General features: G+C 33.9%; 1 protein-coding gene across 4 annotated transcripts in view; it reads left to right on the top strand.

Annotated features, from left to right (window-relative positions):
• LOC147833379 (uncharacterized) overlaps positions 1-14,936 on the top strand; it is a 61,111-nt gene extending 46,175 nt beyond the window's left edge. For all 4 annotated transcript variants that reach the window (XR_015511552.1, XR_015511551.1, XM_087287231.1 and 1 more), the window contains 2 exons: positions 13,251-13,346; positions 14,721-14,936. Coding sequence is in view for 2 of the 4 variants with exons in the window: in XM_087287231.1 (XP_087143357.1) it covers positions 13,251-13,346; positions 14,721-14,728 (104 nt within the window). In the remaining 2 variants the exon portion in view is untranslated. The remainder of the gene's footprint in view (positions 1-13,250; positions 13,347-14,720) is intronic.
• Positions 14,937-21,414: the final 6,478 nt, after the last annotated feature.

Here is a 21,414-nt window from a genome sequence, read left to right as displayed (position 1 = left end):
CATTTCTCACATGACCTTCTCTTGGAGAAATATAAGGAGAGATTTGTTACGAAGTCAAAGTGTAAAATCACTACTGTAGGAGCAGGTGCTGTAATGTTTCCTGTGCAATTCATTTTCTTACAAGCAAATCCACTCGAACCACTTTAGCTGTCAAATAGTGATCATGGCAGCCGTAGTAAAGCAGCTCTTCCTGCTTCCCTTCCTTGATTACCCTTTTCTCTCCCTCTTCACCTCCTTCATAACCATACTTTGATTTATTTCTCTCTGGTTCTCAAGCGTCAGCTGTGTATTGACCTTCAGCACAACAGGAAACCCCTAGAGTGCCGTAAAGCAGAAAGCCAGAGTCCTCAGCTGGAAAGCACTTAAAGGGAAAGTTAACCCAAAATGAAATGAAAAATTCTGTCATTATTTACTCGCCACCATGTTAAAGCTTTTCTGTGGAACACAAGTTTAGTAGAATGTCTGGGCTGCTCTGTTCATACCTGCGTTGTAAAAAAATTAAATAACAAAAAAAAATTTTAGGTTCATTTATTCATTCATTCATTCAATTTCCTTTGATTTAGTCCTTTATTTATCAGAGGTCGCCACAGCAGAATGAACCAGCATCTATTTCAGCATATGTTTTATGCAGTAGATGCCCTTCCAGCCACAACCCAGCACCGGGAAATACCTATAAACTCTCACATTCTCACACACATTCCACACAGAAATTCCAACTGGCCCAGCCCGGACTCGAACCAGTAAACTTCTTGCTGTGAGGCGAAAGTGCTAACCACTGAGCCACCGTGCCACCCAGTTTTTAAGTTACTTCAACAAATTTTATTAAGTTAATCAGGTTTCAATTAAAGTTTTTAAGTTATAAAAAGTTCAATGTGATATTTTTAGTCAGTTTGATTGATTTAAGTTGAGAAGGCTAAAACATTCAACTAAAAACAATAAGGCGGCAAGACTTTTTTACAGTTTGATGTTAAGATGCATTTGGATGATTGAATCCAAAGTAGTTGAGAGAGATATATTCAGGTTTAAATTTGTTGTTTTAATAGATTATTTTTGTCCATTTTTGGTCACTTGGGGTGTTGTCTTGGACATTTTTTGGTCTTTTGGTTTAATATTGCAAAATAAACCTGCAATTTATATATGTGACAGAAAACAACAGAAATTAAAGAAAGCATTAGGTTTCATTTTTTCATTATTTACTTACTTTCTTCCTAAAATTGAGTGGTAAAAAATTGAACCAAACTTCAACAACATGACCCATAATAATCATGCCAAACAAATACAAGTTAAATAAAGCTGACTTAGGTACTTGCTATTCACCTGATGCAGCATTTAAAAAAAACTAATAAAACAAAAAACTTTAAAGGACAGTTCACCCAAAAATGTTGTCATCATTTTCTAATTTTTGTTCCTAATCTGTTGGAGTTTTTTTTTTTTCCAGTTCAACACAAAGACATATTGAAAAATGTTGTGGAAAGAGTAGCCATCGACTTCGATTGTTGTTTCTGCTATGAATGTCCAGACTTTAACTAATAAATTATTTTATGTTCCACAGAAGGAAAAAAGCTATACAGTTTGGAAACAGGTTTTGACAATTTTCATTTTGGGTAAAACATTCCTCTGACTTAATTATTTGATTGTTTTAAAATATATATATATAAAAAAAAAAAAAGAGAATAATTTATCCTGTGTTCACACTAAAAATGGAATTAAGTATTCACATAAGTACGTTACATACAAAGTCAATGTAAACGTGTCAATATAGGTGAATTTCTGCCATTTACGATGAAATGCTTAACGTGTTTGAAGCAAATTCACATAATTCCCTTTAACTGTGTCCTCCATGCATCCACCACTTGTGATTTCAGGCATTTGTTATGCGATTTATCAAAACCTGTTGGCGTGTCAAAATCGGGGCTAAATTCATGCAGTCTGAACTCAATAAGTGTTGTGCTGTGCTAAATATTTGAGTTTTGTGTTTGTGTGATTATATTGTTTATCAGTTAAACACCTAAAAAGCTTAGAAAATGTGTAAAAGGGTCAAAATAGTGCCAGCACTTGTTCTGTCATACAGAAAATAGACAGTCTGCTGCAAAGAGACATGTTTCCAATGCCTTTTTCAAACTGTTTTGGAACTAAGTATGTTTGAACATTAATCTTTTTCATGGTAAGACCTTAACATAATTTTTGTTTTTGTTTTGTTTAGGGGTCTTTTAGCCTATGTTGCATTTACAGTATAACATAAGAAAGTTCATTTAAAAGCGGACCAAGACTCTTCACTTATAGTATTTGGTGTACACCAAGTCTCAGATAGTAGCAATTACACTTATAGATAAACCCCACTGACCGAATTAGTTTTAATCAAATCAAAGCTGTAAACACCCTAATGATTTAGAAATGTATACCCAGCAATCCATATTGATGTCCCCTCGTGTTGCATACACGGTGTGCACATGTTCATGTTGTTTGTTATTATAGTTTGTCTGGACACTGGACTGATGGCCTGCACTGCAGTAAATCTTCTAACTTAAGAGCTAAACGGGACGTTTTACACTCTCCTGGGATGTGCAGATTCCCTGTGAAATTAATCGCTGGTCTTCCTAGTATAAAACACATGCTTGACAAGTGGATTACTACCAGCAGATTCCATTGGTCTTGCTCCCAAACATCAAGACTGATCCTCAACTGGAAAAAAAGTATTAATAATCAAATAAAGTTTGAAATATGGCTAGATGAACACACCCAAGCTAAAGCTTATTTTAATCTGTGTTTTATACTAGTGGAGCCAATTTGAATATTATTTATGCTTCTATTTCCTCAGACACATAGCACAGAATGAGCGAGATGAAAGAGTGCAATAAAGCAGGGATTTTTACAGTAATTTTTAAAAATGTAACTGCCCTTTCAGGGTTAGTTCCCTTAAAAATCACAATTCTGCTATAATTTACTCATCCTTCACTTATTTTAAACAACTCAGGCTCACTCTGAATATGAACCCCTATATATTTTTCTGGATAGCGCAAAATATGTCCCAGGTTTTTTAGCAGTTTTTGTTTTGGCGAATCTACTAGACTACGCTGTGTCGCTTTTTCATATCTTAAATTTCTGCCATTTGCGCCTGCTGTTCTTGCATAAATCTACCAGAGGTCGCTGTCAACTGACTGACTGACTGACTGAACGACCGACCGTATGAACCTCCCACCGTCCCTACGTGTCAATGTGCACATCCACCTTTCTGATCTAAATGGTATAACATTTTTAATATTCAATAATTTAGGGTGGACAGTATGCACATTAAGATGCAGGCATTGTTATGTTATCAAGCACCTTTATAAGTTACTTCAAAAACTAGCCTTGACTTCACTTAGCTGACAATAATACAAGTTTCTGGCACCGCAGCATTTTGTTGCCCTGAAAGAGCATTTACTTAAAAAAAGAACTAATGTAAACAATGCAGAAAAAAAATCCCTTGCGACTGCCTGCTTTTTACCACACTTTCAGGTCATACTACATTCTCACCGTTATTTACTTGCTTTTTTGTCTTTTGTTTTACATAGCTCTGGCTACATCTTTTGCGCCCTCTAGAAATATATACGAGGGTACATAATCACAATAACCTTGTGTTGTTTTAAACCGGATTTTAATACCTTTCTTCTGTTGGACACACAATAAATTAAAAGCAGCTATTGACTTCCATAGTATTTTTAGTTCCTGCTATAGAAAGAACTTTTGTTTAGAACAGGGGTGCCCAAACTTTTTTATATGAAGGGTCAAAGACCAAAAACCTGATTCAGGGCTGTGTGGCGAAGTTAAATATAACAAACTGTATTACATTAAAGTTGCCATGAGCAATTTCATAATAAATTTATTAATATTTGAAAACAAATAGAAAACATTACTTTGATATATATATATATATATATATATATATATATATATATATATATATATATATATATATATATATATATATATATATATATATATATATTAAGGGTGGAGCCGAACCCGAATACGGTATTCGGAAAGGCACGAATAGCGTGTTTTTACGAATACTTATTTCGAACAAATACTTGAAAAATTATTTGTATTCGGGAGCAAGAAAAGCATTATATCAAAAAGCAGCGTTTTCTCCTGAGACCACAGTGCGTGAGAGAGAGAGAGAGAGAGAGAGAGAGAGAGAGCGAGAGAGAGAGAGAGAGAGAGAGAGAGAGAGAGAGAGAGAGAGAGAGAGCGAGAGAGAGATAGAGAGAGAGAGAGAGAGAGAGAGAGAGAGAGAGAGAGAGAGAGAGAGAGAGAGATAGAGAGAGAGAGAGAGAGAGAGAGAGAGAGAGAGAGACGGACGCTCAGTCGGAGGGCGGGGCTGAGGTAAAAGGTTTCTGGCGCAAGCTTCTCCACAACAGCAGACAGAGAAGGCTCGGCTGAGCGAAAAAAATACTACACTGCATCACTATTTTTGTTAAATAGATTTTTGTACCTTACTTGGGCTCCAGATGCAGTTTATAAACTTGTAGTGGAGTTTGTTCGGGATTTTCCATTACGCTGCATTTTTAAAGTTTGCAATCGGGTGCTCTGTTTACGCAACGTTAGCTCTGTTAGCGCGGTAATTCAGACAATAGACTGTTGACAGAGTAACGTTAACGTTTGTTTATAAAGGTTAAAACGATGCTTGTGCAGTTGTGTCGAATAGTATGCACTTATGGGAGTTATATGGTACGTCTAAATAACTGTCTTTTGCAGACAGCAAGATATATGCTATAGGCTAGTTAACCTTAGCATAGCTTCCCGTCACTTTTTATTAACTTGAAACTCCTCAAATACATTTGGGCACCATGAAAAAGAGTGAGAGTGCTGCTGAGCCATTTCTTGGTCCTTCACCAGTCAAAAGAAAAAAACCCTTGATGTTCTGTGTGGAAGCATTTTACAGTCAGTGGAGCAGCAGATAAAACAAACTGATACTGTATAATGTGTGCAAAAGTGAAATCAGCAGAGGCAGAGATATTAAACATCTGTCAACATCTTCTATGCATAATCATTCATTTTCTTTTCAGCTTAGTCCCTTTTTCAATCTGGGGTTGCCACAGTGGAATGAACCACCAATTTATCCAGCATATGTTTTACACAGTGGCTGCCCTTCCAGCTGCTACCCAGCACAGGGAAACATCCATACACTCTCTTTCACACACATACAATAGGGACAATTTAGCTTACCCAATTCACCTGTATTGCATGTGTTTGGACTGTGGTGGAAACCGGAGCACCCGGAGGAAACCCACGCCAACATGGGGAGAACCCAGTCAAGGCTCGAACCAGCAACCTTCTTGCTGTAAGGCGACAGTGCTACTCACTGTGCCACGACGCAACTTTCTATGTAGTGTATTATCACATGCACTAAAAGCATCCTCTCCTGATACTGTCTGTGAACCCCCACAAGCACCAAACCATCAACACAGCCACATTCTGCCCCAGCAAGTCAGTTTCAAACATAGAAAAGTAAAAAAGTGTGTCTGTTTTGTGGCTGGCAGATGACAATAGCAGGGCTGTATCTTTTAGTATTATATAGAATACTTTTGTTCTGCCAGATCTCCCAGGCAGGGCTTTATTTAGATTTATTTAGCTAATTTTAGTTTTTGGAATTCTGTGCATTGGAAAGAAGTTCTTTCAGAAGAAGAACAGTTTTTTGAAGTATTTTTTGTTTTTATTCTGTCTATTCAGTATCCTTCAACAAGAACGGTGGTGGTGGGGTTCATAATATTCACAATGGGATTTTATTAGTTGTTGGTTTAACCATGGATGAGATAATGTCTTCTATGTTATTTTCTTTTCAATGACATTTCTTGTCACATGTTCAAAAACAACAACCAATATTGCATGTCTATAATTTATATAATGGTATAATTAAACAATACTTTCACTCTAACGTAAATTAGAAGTGTAATAGAAAAATATATATATTTTTGCGCCATTTTGAATTTTACTCGAATACAAATACAAATACAAATACTTTTCCCCCCTCAACAAATACAAATACCGGCTGCTCCGCACATCCCTAATATATATATATATATATATATATATATATATATATATATATATATATATATATATATATATATATATATATATATATATATATATATATATATAATGAGCATATTAGAATAAAAACAAACAATTCCATTTAAAACAAAATGAAGTTTGATACTGACACACTACTCATCCTTTGCATTGATTTGCTAGCCAAAATGCATTGTCTTCTATCCATTGATTTTTTGAAAAATCTGAACATTTAATTAAAACATTTAATGTAGGTAACACTACAACTTCTGGTAACTCAATAATAACACAAACAAATAAAAGGTTAATTTAAAATTTCAATTTTAAAGGCGTTCCTCTCTATAATGTCCCTATTAAAGGCATTCCCCAACCCCTACTCATCTTTCTCTCTATGGGATGGCAGGTCAAATCAAAGGTTATCGTGGGCCAACTTTGGCCAGTGAGCCCTAGTTTGGGCATCTCTGGTTTACAACCACTTGAGTCTGAGAAATTTTTCATTTTGGGTAAACTATCCCTTCAAATGGTAGCCTGGAAAAAAAAACAGCAGTCAAAGACATTTAAATATGTTGTTCAGTAACCAAACTTGTCTATTTAATCTAATTAACCTAGTTGCACCTTTAAATTATGCTTTAAGCAGAATAGTATCTTGCAAAATGAGTAAATAGTATCTAGTAAAATATTATTGACTTTCATTATGGCAAAAACAAACGGTATTTTGTTATTAAAAATTAGTTATTAAAACAATTATGTTTAAAAACGTCTCCGTTAAACAGCACTTGGGAAATAATCGAAGACGAAAATCTGATTTTACAGGAGGTCTAATAATGTTGCCTTAAACTGAAAATATTTAGCTGTTCTATATACAATAACAACAATGGAAATGAAAATCAAGTTTATTAGCTTCGGTCAAAACTGTATCAAATGGAAGGAAATTGTATAAATAATATATAAAGAGTTTAAATGCTAAAAACTCTAAATGCCATCTGAAATTTTTCTCTTTTTCTCCTGTGTGTTCAATTACATGACTTTTATGGCAAAGAGTAAGTCCCTTTCCGTGTCTTTAAAGTGAAGTATCTCAACATAAAGAAGGCTGAGAAAAATGTTAATTTTTGATGACATTTTTATGGCACTTTTTTTTTTTGCATCTGAACTCTTCATAAACTGTATATAGATTTAAGTATTATTATGCTATCCCAAGTACTTTCCTCTCTGGGCTGGCTGCTTGTTAGGTCACAAATTGATTTTAAATAATTAATTTTTGTTCATAAATTCTTAAATGGTCTGGCACCATCTTATTTATCAGATCTCCTACATGTATATAAGTAGGAAAAAAGCTTTTGCTGTTATCTCCCCAAAAAACTAGGACAAGCTTCCACCCCAAAGACACTAACTAACTAACTAACTAACTAACTAACTAACTAACTAACTAACTAACTAACTAACTAACTAACTAACTAACTAACTAACTAATTAACCTATTTAGCATTTTAGCATATTTATGGATCTTTATAAATTAAAATACAATTTTTAGTAGAAAGTAAAAATCTACTAGTAATATAAAAAAATAGTAGAATGTATTAAATATTAGTGCAAAATATGATTTGAACATTTTGACTAAAACTCTTAACAAACAGATTTAAAAACGTCTGTATTTTAAACAGATTGACAGAGTCAAAAGTATACTTGAAATGTTAACTGTCTTTACAGAACCAATGATATTTCAAGAGTACAGCTCATTGGTTAGTAAGATTTAGGAGCTGGGTGTTACTCACAAGTCTTATATACAGTCTGAACATGTCCTTTGTGGATCTTTAATGCTTCAGGCTTTCTATTCGAAATGTTCGCCAAGCACGCATAAAGCATAAATTCATACTTCTGCTTTGTAATATAAGGATCTGGTAGTGCCAGAATTTATACAAAGGACAGAATGTTTCTTTCTTTCTCAGATTTCCCTGACTGTCTGGTCTTAGCTGCAGTGATTTAATTCATTGAACACTAAGAATATACTGTGCGTGGTGTTAAAGAGAAATATTGATATGCAGGGGCAAATTTATTTCAGTCTGTAGTGTGTTAAAATTCCTTTCATGCTTTCTGACTTTCACAAAAAAAAAAAAAAAAACTACAGGCCTTGTAAAGCATCAATATGTGTGCAGTGACATTGAAACTTTTTTCATAAGGAAAGATTAAAAACTTTTCACAGTTTTTGCTTTTCACTATATTTTAAGTATCTCCCAGAAGACTGTTAAACAGCATTCATCCCAGTAATGCATTTTAGTTTGTGAAAGATGTAAAAAGTTTGACAAATAAACTTTAATCAGTTTTAAAAACTAATTTTCTTATCGTCATTATCAAAAGGCTGCTTAAATCCAACTTTTTCCATTAACTAAAATAATTGAACATATGTGTAAGAAAAAATAGTTTTTATTAATGCTTTTCACTGTAGAAGACCATACATCTTTGCAACATGTTTTTGTTAAAGGGTCTTTTAAAGGGCACCTATTTTACACTTTTTACAAGATGTAAGATAACTGTTGGTGTCTCCAGAACGTGTCTGTATAGTTTCAGCTTAAAATACCCACCAGATTATTTATTATAGCCTCCAGAATCTGCCCAATTTAGTGTTTGAGTACATTGTAGCTGTTTTTGTAGCCTGTCGCTTTTAATTCAAATGAGCTTCTTCTCCCCGCCCACTACTCCCATGTGCGTGTCTGCTTCTTCTGCGTTACAGCAGATAAACAGCAGTCTGTGATTGAGATTGACTCGGATGAAGCTGAAATACAGCATATTAGTCAAAAATACCAAGTAAGTTTATTTTATATAATGTTTATTCAAGTCTTTCTAAAATGATAAGTCATACACAAATGCCGTACACACACATAGCAGCATTTACTGACATTGTGCGACCATGGTGATTATAGCAGTTAAGAAATAAATGGTGGATTTACAGTCTCTAGTACCAACAGGCTCTATTTTAAAAAGGTTTTACACTTATAAAACTTATAAAAATCACAGAGAGTTGGAACAGATATTTTAATCTCAGTTTATTTGGAAAAAATGTTTTGTGGACGAGTGTATACATGTTATTACACAAACATGGCACCTGTCAATCAATCGGTGGGCGGAGAAAACCATACTCCTATGTCACATTGTGGTGGGCTTTAAAATCTCTGGGATTTGGGTCCTGTTTTAACATCAGGAAATTAAAAAAAAAAGAGACGTGTTGGGTTTATATTACTCCAATATGATAGTGGACTCACTATCCCTGCACACAGTTAAATTTAAAGCTTTAAATTACATTACACATCGGTGCCAATGACATAGTGGAAAATGCACTGACACATGCAATCAAGTGTTCATGGCGACCTGAGTTCGATTCCCGCCTCGAGGTCGTATGCCGATCCTTCCCCTTTCTCTGCTCCTCACACTTTCCCTTCAATTCTCTCTACTGTCCTGTCCAATAAAGGTGAAAACCCCTAAAATTAATCATTTAAAAGTAATGTTTTTTTTTTATTTAAGTACATGATTAAAAACATATATTATACGAAAGTAATGAGAACTTATTTTTATTAATGTAACTTGTTAAATTAACCATGTTTACAGTTATTTAAGTTACTCAATATTTCTTATTTATAAGTTATACAATGTTTAACTTGATGTTTTAACATGATTCAATGTGGGGACTAGGAGATCTAACATGTCATAATTGATGAAAATTTGGTCAAATATTGCGATGCAAGGAGCAAATTTTGTTTTAACTAGTTAAAAGATTTTAAGTGCACTTTGCGGAAGCAAGGTTATTTGTCTTGGTGTAAGAAACTGTTATTATAATTAAGCTGTTAACGTAAAGAGATACATTAGAATATGAGTGTTAACAAACATGAAGTAATGCTTAACAGATGTGTTGCTTATTGTTATGTTATATTTTCTGACACAAGCGTATTCTAAAATGTTACCACTATAATAATAGTAATGTGATCGCATGTATTTTCAACATCATTTTTATGTTTTGTTCAAAGTAAAATCACACTCAGATTACTTTTATTCATTGGGTAAAATGATCAAATTTAGATGTAAACCATCTAATTACTCTATTTTATGTTTTTATTGGATGAATGAAAGTTTTATTCCAGTGTATGCAGGAAAAGATCATTTAAACTATTAATCATAACTACAGCAGTTATTCGATGATGTTAAAGTAGCACCATTCAGATGGCCAACAGACATTTTGAGCTCATTTTCAATAGGAAGAAGTTTAGAAAGCTAGAACAAAATGATTTATTCTGATACCCTAATCCTCCTGCTTAAAAATATTAAAAAACAACTTTGCCATGCCTTGACAAACTCCTGTTTTTAATTGAGCTCAAATACAAAGTTTATGTTGAATGTTAACTTCTAACTTAGGTATTACTGGAGCAAAAAAATGAATATTTAACTCAAATGGACCATCACATTTGTTTATGTCTTTTGGATGTGATGCAAGTGTATCGACTTCTGATTTAAATGTTACAACCGTGCCTTTGTAATTCACATCCTCAAAGTAAGCACATGTCAGAATCCAAAAATGCCCGCTTCAGATTCCTGATTATTACTATTTATATCTAGATTTGCGAGGCTGTCACTATACCACAATGCATTGGTTTCAGTCTTTGGGTTGTTGTTTGTAATGGTTCAGCAGGTACAGGTTGCTCTTAATCTTCCTTAAAAAAATAAATTGACTGCAATTAAAGGATTGACTATGCAAACACGATCGTGTATCATCTGACTCATTGCGAGACACGCATATGAGCTCAGCACTGGTATGTGAAGCCCAGCCTGAGGTGGCCAATCACTCAAAGCCCAGAATAAAACTTTATTCACAGAGATTTACCGATTTACAAGCTGGTGTCAGTGTCCAGGACGAAAGACAGGAGAGGGGTGAACTCATATTTTTGCAAGTGTTGAGTGTCCTCAGGAGAAGTAAAATTGTAGTTCACAGCTGTTCAAACACAAAGCTATTTCAGCGTGCTTAATAAGAAAAAGCCACAAGGGCTGTAAAATATCGAGTAATAAAAAGCTGTGTATGTGGAGAGTGGCAGAGATCCTAACACCACACTGTGTCCATTCATTCTGATAAGCTGAGACCTTCCGCTGCCGGCAACGGAAACTTTTAAAGATTTTTAAATAGTTTTAATATGTCATTTCTTAATTATTGATACTTGTTTTGAAAATCATCGCTCTAAAAAAGCAGGGTTGTCGTAACACAACGTTGCATCAAATATGGACAAACTCTCTTTTGGGATTTTTTTTTCAATTCAATTTCAATAACACTTTTTCTGAACTCTGTTAGAATTTTTATTATTATTATTTTTTTTAACAGGCACAATGCTCATTAATCAACAGTAAAACTGTATATAAGCCAGAGTTAGCCCCAAGCACTAATTTCTATCTGTTCCTTAATTTAAAAAAGGCAATGTAAAATCAAAAACTCTTATTACACATATAAGATACGTATACAGTTACACACACCAAAAAGAAAAAAACAAATGATAGTTTCATAAAAAGCAAGTGAGAAGAATTACACGATTACAAACTTAATTAGCTAACTTGTATTTAAATGTTGAATAATTCGTTATACTTGTAATAATAAGTTGTGATAATTCAATAGGTAGTGTATTCCAGAAACTACTAGCTCTAATTAAGAAAAAAAGTTTTGTCTGTGCTAAAGCTTGTAACTTGACTTGCACTGTTTTTACTACAAACATTAATGTGTATCATTGTGTTTTTCTCAAATATTCATTCATTACTTTTCCTTTGGCTTAACCCCTTATATATCAGGGGTCGCCACGGTGGAATGAACCACCAACTATTCCCCCATATGTTTTATGCAGCGGATGCCCTTTTAGCCCCATGCCATAAACATAAGATAAGCTTTATGTATACATACGAGAATTAAATCCATGATCTTTGTGTTGCTAGCATCATCATATACCAAACGAGCAATTGGAAAGCAAAACATTACAAAACACAAATCAGTCTTGAATGAAAATGTAATACTCATTTAATTTTCCTTCGGCTTAGTCTTTCATTCATTAGGGTTGCCACAGTGTAATGAACCACTAACTTATGCACCATATGCTGTACGCAGCGGATGTCTTTTCAGCCACATCCCAGTACTGGGAAACACCCATACACTCTCACATTCATACACACACTCATACAATACAGCCAATTTCATCCAATGTACCTATACACCGCATGTCTTTAGACTGTGGGGGAAACTGGAGCATCTGGACTGTACTTGGAGCAGTAAGTAGTACTATGAGCATAAACATCATTGAAAAGATACTTTAAAATCTAGCATGCATCTATGAAATTGTTGTGACTTCAAACACTTTCATCTATGAATTGAACAGACTTTTTGTTTATCTACATTCAAAGTTTCATCGCTGGATGCAGATTTGAATTGATATAGCAAAGTTAAACCAAAGTTACTGTAACTTTGATGTCAATTTTACGGTTAATTTAGTTAATTTACAGTGTAAAGTGTACAAGAAGTCAAATAACTCACATTTGCTTAATCCACACTTACAGTAAATCAAAGGTTGCGCTGTGTTAGACCCTACTCTAAACTAAGATATAATTTAGCTTCCCTAAAGGAGTTACCTATAACTCAAATGATTCCCAATTCCTGTGTTAACAATTTCCTGTAGAATCTACAGTAACTTACTGGCAGCAGTTCACTGCCAATTCCAGCAAATATACGGTATTTACATTTACAGCACCATTTATCTTGCTGTATATATATATATATATATATATATATATATATATATATATATATATATATATATATTATGTGTGTGTGTGTGTGTGTGTGTGTGTGTGTGTGTGTGTGTGTGTGTGTGTGGGGGTGTACATTCTTGTATATCTTTATTGTAAAATATACAGTAGTTTTCACAATCCATCTTTAAAATACAGTAACATACTGCATAACTGTCCTACAGTAAAATATAGCTCATATTACAGTTAAATACAACATAGGCTCATTTTGAACATGTAGCCCTAAATACATTTCTGGAGATCACAAATTATGTAGCCATAAGTACATTTGTCTGCATTTCATCTTTTAAACAAAGGCTACAGAGTGATTTGACTCTGTTTCTTTTCACGCTTACCAGCTAACCTCTGTATGGATGGCTTTTTTGCTGTTTGTCCAGTTAGCTCGCCATGTTCATCAGAGGATTTGAGGCGCAGAGAGGAGTTGACCACAACGATGGGGTTCAAGTCTGGCGAAGAACGGTTCCAGAAAGCGGGTAAGACAAAAACAGAAGCAAAAAAATAAATTAAGTAAGTAAATAACAGGGTGACAATGTTGTAAAAAACTGAAAATGTGGTAAAAATCAGGTGAGGGCTTTTCTTTTTTTAATTGCTGTCGGCTGAGTTTAGAGAAGTTGGTGGGCGGGTCAATCTGTGCTTTTGAAAACACTTGGTTGGGTTTTGGGAAGGAGGAGGGTATGTTAGTTGATCAGTCAGTCAGTCATTCAGTCAGTCGAAGAGTCAGTTGACAGCGGCCTCTGGTGGATTTACGCAAGAACAGCAGGAACGAATTCCACTTGCGAAAGAAATATGAGATCTGAATAAGAGTACACAGCGGCCTCTGGTGGATTCGCAAAAACAAAAACTGCACAAAAAAAAAAAAACTATGTATATAGCGGTACATTTTCAGAATGAGCCTGGGTTGGTTAAATACTGTGTAATTTACAAAAATGGTTAACAGTGCAGCTTAAAGTGGGAACCTCCATTTGTACTTCTTGGAACATTGAAAATGTTTCTCCAGTGCAAAATCCCCTTACGCAATGTTTTATTATAAAATGGATAGGTCCTTGATTCTGATTGGTTGAGTCGCATTCGGTTGTAAAATGCTCTACAAACATACACCTGTGGCCGAACCTAAGAAAGTTTTATTAACTTTTTATTATTAGTCAAATTATAATTTGACTGTAAACAGTGGCTTCTTGGACCTTATTTCTTTTTCTACTAATGCAGACTGCCTAACTGTCTACTAATGCTCTACAAACCACAAAGACATACATCGCATCAGCTTAGCAATAACCTCTGACATTTTCAACATTTTTACCAGCCAAAAACTTGTGAAGATTGTGTACCTGGTTTATTTTTTTTTTTCTCGAAGAATGGCAAAGTAAGGAATGAGAAAACAAAAGACAGGTATTCAGTGGAGAAATAAAAGAATTCAGACGGTAATATGACCTCATTATCATGACTTCATTGTTTCCTCCGGAGCCGGATTCCACCTGCAAAAAATCTCACTGGGATATTTTACACACGGCTATATTCGCATATTTCAAATCAATGACAGTGACAACACAATTGGATCTTGGAGAGCGTGTTGTTTGGGGCAGGTTTAGTGTGATAAATCTGGCCTGTGGAACAGAAAGCTCGAGGCAGTCAGAATCTTTCAGATCTCTCTCCTGTGTTTGTGAACGGTATTAATGTCAGGAACGGTACAGCCAAATATTAAAAGTCTAGAAAGGCAAGAGCATAAACCGCAAGAAAATGTCTGTGGGTTGAAAGCACAGTTTAAATGCCTAGCAGACAAACACTCATGCATACTTGTAAAAGTTGTACCTCATATTTATGTCTGATTTGCATGATGTCTTTGTTGCCAGACGCTTGACAGGTAGACGTGATATCAGCTTTCACAGCAGCTTCAGCCTCATCATACGGATCACTTTACCAGCCAACAGCACTGGATTCATGCTACACACCAATAAGAAGCCTGGCTCTAAACCTCGCAGACAGTTTAATACTGTTAATAAGATCATTTCCTTCTTCTCCAACCTCCCTTCAGCTTGCGTGATAACAACCACATGACATCATCACAGGTAATCTCCAGCTGTAGATATGTGACTTTAAACCAGTTATATTGGACTCTAGATTTCAGACCTCTGGGCTTGCATGTTCTTCATAACGGCAGTAACTGTGTCAAACTTGTCTACTATAAAAAAAAAAAAAACTTTAAAATACTGTTTTTAAACTTACTGTCAACAAGTTCATCAGCTGAAACCTCCGGGACCTGCAGTCGAAGTCCTCAGGGGGATGTCACTTTAAAAAAAAATTATATTCTCTTTCACTTTTTTCATGGCCAAGTTAGTTTAGTTTAATTAACTTAATTTTTTTTAAAGTTACTTTGACTTGAAAAAAAAAGGGAACTCATATGATTATATAAAGCAGAACTCAAACCGAATGAGTTAAGAATTAATTAATTAATTAATTAGGCTATATATATATTTATATTATATATATATTTTTTTTGTGTTAACTTAACTCTAATGCTAGACCCAATACCAAACCGTTTGAGTAGCTATATAGTTGTTTGGATTTGTATTAACTGAACTCTGGGTGCTCCAGTTTCCACCACAGTCCAAAGATATGTGCTGTAAGTGAATTGAATAAACTAAATTGTTCGTAATGAGTGTGTATATGCTTCCTTTACTGGGTTACAGCTGGAAAGGTATCCACTGCGTACAACATATGCTGGAATAGTTGGCAGTTCATTCCGCTGTGGCGACCTCTGAAAAAAAGACTTAGTCGAAGGAAAATGAATAAATACAGATTTGATAACTGAACTTAAAATGTTCAAGTTACAAATACTCTAAATGTTTGACGATATTAACACAAATAATATATGTGTATATGACTCCATATTTATAACTTTACTTTTTGTTTAAAAATTTTAATGATTTGCCACAATCGGTTTCCTCTAACAGTTTAAGTTAACTTATCTGGTTTTTACATTGTATTTATGTTGATTTGAATATGGAAATGATGTTTAGAAACAGGTTTAAAAACACAAGAAACAGAATACGAAGATACAGCATAGCAGATGGATAATAATGTAATTTTTGGGGAAATAATTATGAAATAGTATTTACTTGTTATATGTAATAACCTTTGTGACATTTGCATCTTTTAAAAACTTTATCAAATTTTTTTTTTTCACAGAATAAATGTAGATCAAATTTTCTAAATCACAAATCGGCACTCATACATTTCATACACAGCATTTATAATTATCAGGCTTTTTAATTGACGGTACTGTACATTTGATTCAGTCAAATTCATTTCAGCGGTCTTAATCAAGGAATTTAATTAAATTACATTTAAATCAACCACTCAGTGTTTATTTAAATTTTTTTATCATTATTATTTAACTGTCCTCAAAGTATTTATTTGTGTATTTATTTATTTATTTTAGTTAATTAGCTGGTGATAACTTTTGATCTGCATTTACAGTACAGATATTTTAATGCTGAGAAGGTCTGTAAATTAAAATGAGCACTTTTATGTAGCTCAGAAGTTACTAAAGGCCTAACTTTACATTAAATGAATTAATTTTCTCTTTTAAAATCTTACATTTTCTTGCCTTTTTAATCGTTAGCTCATTGTTTGTGCAATATTTCCTTATATTTGTATTTTTATATACATTATAACTGTGCCCTAACTATTTTTTTCTGTTTTTAAATGCCACCCTTTTTTGTGAAAGTAATAGTTCATCAAATAACAAAAATAATCATTTACCTACCTTCAAGTCAGACTTGCCTAACAAATTGAACATAAAAGAAGATATTTTGAAGAATGTCAGTAACCAGCCATTTTACAATACTTATTGATTCCATAGGAGAAAAAATGAAACACTATTGAAGTCAAAGGTTACTGTCTGCCTACAAAACGTTTTTCAAAATATCTTCTTTTTGTGTTTGACAGAAAACAGTATCTTGTGCATGTTTTAAACAAGTGGATGGTGAGTAAACATTATGACAGAAATGTAACTTTTAAGTGAGCTATCCATAAAGATTTATATAAAATTTATCAGAGACATAAGTAACCAAGTAAGAATATGGAATGAAGAAATGTTGATGACAATGCAATGGACTGAACACAATCCTGAGCATTTTAGAGTTCTGGACTACACTTCTAGAGATCAGATTACACTTCTGTCTGTAATGATCCATACCACCCTGCACTAACAGCAAAACTGACCCTGACGTACTGCTGCTGTTTAGAATTTTTTGTCCCTGAACATGTGGTCCCAATTTCTTTATGTTTATGCTGAGCATAAAGGTAGATTTAGAGCTTTGGCGTGTGCCTAACCTTTGTATTACAACGATTCACCTTTCATTTCACTGGATATGAAAATATTAATTCTAGACATTATGACAGAGCTGCTGGGGCTCTAAAATTTGCCAGGCCATTAAAAAAGCATTCAGTGAGGGACTTGTTATTTACGTTTCAAACGTGTAAATTTATGCGCTGATATAAAGTCAGACATACAGTATGTGAATCTGACTGAAGACATACGCCAGATTTATTTGAGTGTGTAAATGTTATATGAATTATTGATCTATAATAAAGGAACTTTTGCATATTTGAATGGCAGCAAAGCCTATGGTTTCCACATGAAAGCCAATAAAAGGAATCCTATCCATTATAACTAGCTGTTTAAACAAACGTATATTACGAAACTTATTCAAAGCAGTTCTAAAATGTCACATTTTTCATGACTGAAAATATTTCATCTGCGCGTTTGGCTGCATGGTGCACACATGTGTCTGTCACACGTTAGGTGCTTCTCAGTAAAAGCAGCAGGTTTTTTGTGAGCGATCCATCCTGAGCTCTGTTTACGAGACTGACTCTATAATTCTCTCTTAGTCCCTACTGGTTTGAAACAGACTGACATTAAGGGTTGCCAATCTTCTCCGTGCATTAACAGAGGAGAAAATGCCTCGGTAGCTTTGCATTCCTAATTAAAAAGGCCACACAGTCTAGTGGACTTTTGTTTAATAAGACTGAAAATCCCTGTTGCGTCCCATCAGTTGCAGTAAAACTTTCATTAAACTCTCTGACAAGGCCAAGAAAATAAAGAGCGAAAAATATGGTGCATGCTGTGCAAATAAAAGCTGTGTAATTACAGCAGTGCCTGAACAGCAGGCCACACAAATCAACTTACGCAATACATCATTCCAGGACGTTTGCATTCAAAGAAATTTTAAAAGGATACTTGAATATTATGACTTTAAAATGCTGTTTTTTTACCATAGAATTTGTTTTAATACTATGAAAGTCACGTTGTTACCGATTTCTAACAATCAATATCTTCTTTTGTGTTCAACAGAAAAAAAGAAACTCATAAAGGGTTTGGAACCACTTGTGGGTGAGTAAATACTGAGTAAATTAAAATTTTTGAGTGAACTATCCCTTGAAAGCTGAGATGCCCAAAGTAATGCTCGCAGACTGAAGCTGGCCCATTTCAACCTTTGATTTGGCCCACCGTTCCATCTGAGAAGAGAATGAGAAGGATGGAGAGGGTTGGGGCGAATGCCTTTAAAAAAGATCATTATTTCTAATTTGACGTAAACTTTTTTTGTTTGTTTGTTTTATTGTTGAACTACAAAAAAGCAAAGTGAAATAAAATGTTTTAATTAAATGTTTTAAATAAATCAGATTTTCCAAAATGTAATGATGCCACTCGACGGATAGAGGACTACGCAGAAGACATCAACAAACAAATCAAGGCAAAATTGTGTAACTCCATTCTGTCAGAAATGAAATTGTTTTTGTTTTTATTGTAATAAGTTCCATATAAAATGTAAACAGTTATGCTGTATTAGTTAAGATAAAGCAATTTTTAAATATTATTAAATAAATTAGGAAATTAACCATTGCTACTATAGTGACTTTCGGCCTGCACAAAAAATGCTTTTCTTACTTAGATTTTTTGTCTTGTTTCTTGTCCAAATATCTAAAAATTCCTAAATCAAGAAGAATTTTTTAGACAAGCAAAACATACAGTATTGTCTTGTTTTAAGGAATAAAATGCCAATATTAAGTGAGTTTTTCCTTAAAACAAGCAAAATAATCTGCCAATGGGGTAAGCAAAATAATCTTACGTCAAAAGAAAAAAACAAGATTAATTTGCTTACCCCATTGGCAGATTATGTTGCTTGTTTTAAGGAAAAACTCACTTAATATTGGCATATTATTTCTCAAAACAAGAGAATATGTTTTGCTTGTCTATAAAATGCTTCTTGATACAAGAAATTTTAGATATTTAGACTAGAAACACGACAAAAAATCTAAGCAAGAAAAGCATTTTTTGCAGTGTGTAATCCTCAATTAAGTTTGGTTATGGCCCTTTATAAGAAAATTTTGGGCACACCTACTTTAAAGTGTGTGTGCATTTTAGTATAATATATTTAGTTACTCTTTAGGTGACCAATAAATCATTAATCCACTGAAAAACACTGATTGTTTTGGTAATCTTCCAAAGTTTGACCAATTGTTTTCTGTTCACATGAGGTTGACAGCTTTAGCCACAATATTCTTAACCTCTTGCCATTAGTGTGCTATGAGGAAATGATGCACAAAAAAGAAAGCCCTGCTGCCTACTCAATGTTTCATTTCAGTTGAAAGTACATCAACATACTGAAATAAAAGTCTCAGTAACTATCCATTTATGCAGACTTTAACTGCTGGTATCATAAGTAGGACTTCTTTAGTCGATATAGCCTTGAATTGTAAGCTCAAAGACTATAGCCTATACCAGAGATTCCAAATAACGCAGTCTAAATTTGGTCTATTGTAACCTTTGATTTGGCCCACCACTCCATCTAAGAAGGAAGGGAGAATGCTGGAGATGGTTAAGAGATTGTCATTTAAAATTTGATTTAAGCTTTTATTTGTTTGTTTTATTGTTAAGCTACAAAAAAGCTTACTGAAATTAAATGTTTCCGAATGAATGGTTTTAATAAAACATATTTAGTTTAAATGTGCATACTGTCAATCGACAGATAGAGGACAATGCAGAGTCTTTGGTGAGCAAATCAAGACAAAGGCAGATTCTGCTTGACTAGTGTATTCAGCATTGAAATACACTGTTATAAATGTGATTATTTTTTGTTGCATTTTATTGCAAGTTATAATTTCAAAATATATCCTGCATTAGATAATATGATTCAAGTAATGTTTTCTAATTTTTCATAAATATTATGAAATGAATTTGGAAAGTACCCATTGCAACTTCAATGTAAAATAGTTTGGTATGTTTATCTTCGGCCCATGGTTCTCAATCATATTTGGTTTTTGGCCCTTCATACGAAAAAGTTTGGGCACCCCGGGTCTATACTCTTTAGAGTCGGTATAAACATTGCTTTGTGCCTAAAAATAAATTTGTTGTTATACATATAAATGTATTTTGTAAGTACAAAATTTGCCATATAGTCATGACCTACCAGAGTCGTGTCCCTTCACTGCCATTTACAAATCTCCTTCGTTGGCCTCCAAATCTCCTCACGCACACTTCAGCATCTCATAAGTTGTAGGTCACCTTGCTACTTTTTTGCTGACTTATTTATACTGATACTTTTTCTCATACTGTTTTTAACCTGTTATAGCTGGGACTATAGACAATTAGCTAAAATGATTGAGTCAAATATGTATGGTGGAAAAAGTTGTAAGGCCCAGAAGGAAGAGTTTGACAGCCTGAAGGGTTGTTGACACATTTCATGTCAGAGCTCACCGGCTCCCTCTAGTGTGAACTGGGAAGAACACCTGCTAACAAGAAATATTTTAGATTTCATAGCAGATCTGCTAATAAAGTAGAATTATAGAAGATGATGATGTGTTCATGTGCTGCTTCATCAAACTAATATCATTGGTGCAAATGCACAAATCTTTTAATGAGTGGAAAAAGGGATTCTCAATCCTTTCAACAATATTCATACAACAATATGACACGATATTACAGCCTGTTGAAATTTCCAGTATTTCCAGTTTTGCTGTATTTATGCAAAAAGGATGAATTTTGTTACTTCAAAAAATCTAAATAAAAGAAATAGTATGTATTTTTATATTAATTCTTTATAATTTTGAACTAGTTCTGGGCAAAGATTAATCGCCATTTGTCACATCCAAAATAAAAGTTTGTTTTAACATAATACAGTATATGTGTGTGTACTGTGTAATGATATATAAAATTAAATATCTATGTAGCAAACTTTTTTTGTATTGTGATGTATGCATGTGCATGGGCTCTATACACAGCTGAGTTTTAAAGCCAACGAATAACTTCCGGTGAAAGCTTAATGTGACTATTTCCAATTTCACAAGGTTGTTTTTACAGCGTCGATGTTGTAATGTGATTACAATACATTCAGTGAAATAGACGTTAGCATTTATTTAGTTGTAAAACGAGATGAAAAAACGTTGTAACCACTGTCAGTAGCAACAGGCTATCACAGAAATTCCATTAAAAATACTGGGGTAAAATAAACTGTCATATTTTAAAGACATGGCGGAGGGAAA

The sequence above is a fragment of the Danio rerio genome, chromosome 16, assembly GCF_052040795.2.
Source record: "Danio rerio strain M-AB ecotype USA chromosome 16, GRCz13ab, whole genome shotgun sequence".
NCBI classification, from domain to species: Eukaryota; Metazoa; Chordata; class Actinopteri; order Cypriniformes; family Danionidae; genus Danio; species Danio rerio.
The sequence above is the reverse complement of the archived record's forward strand: the minus strand, read 5'-3'. Positions and strand labels throughout refer to the sequence as shown.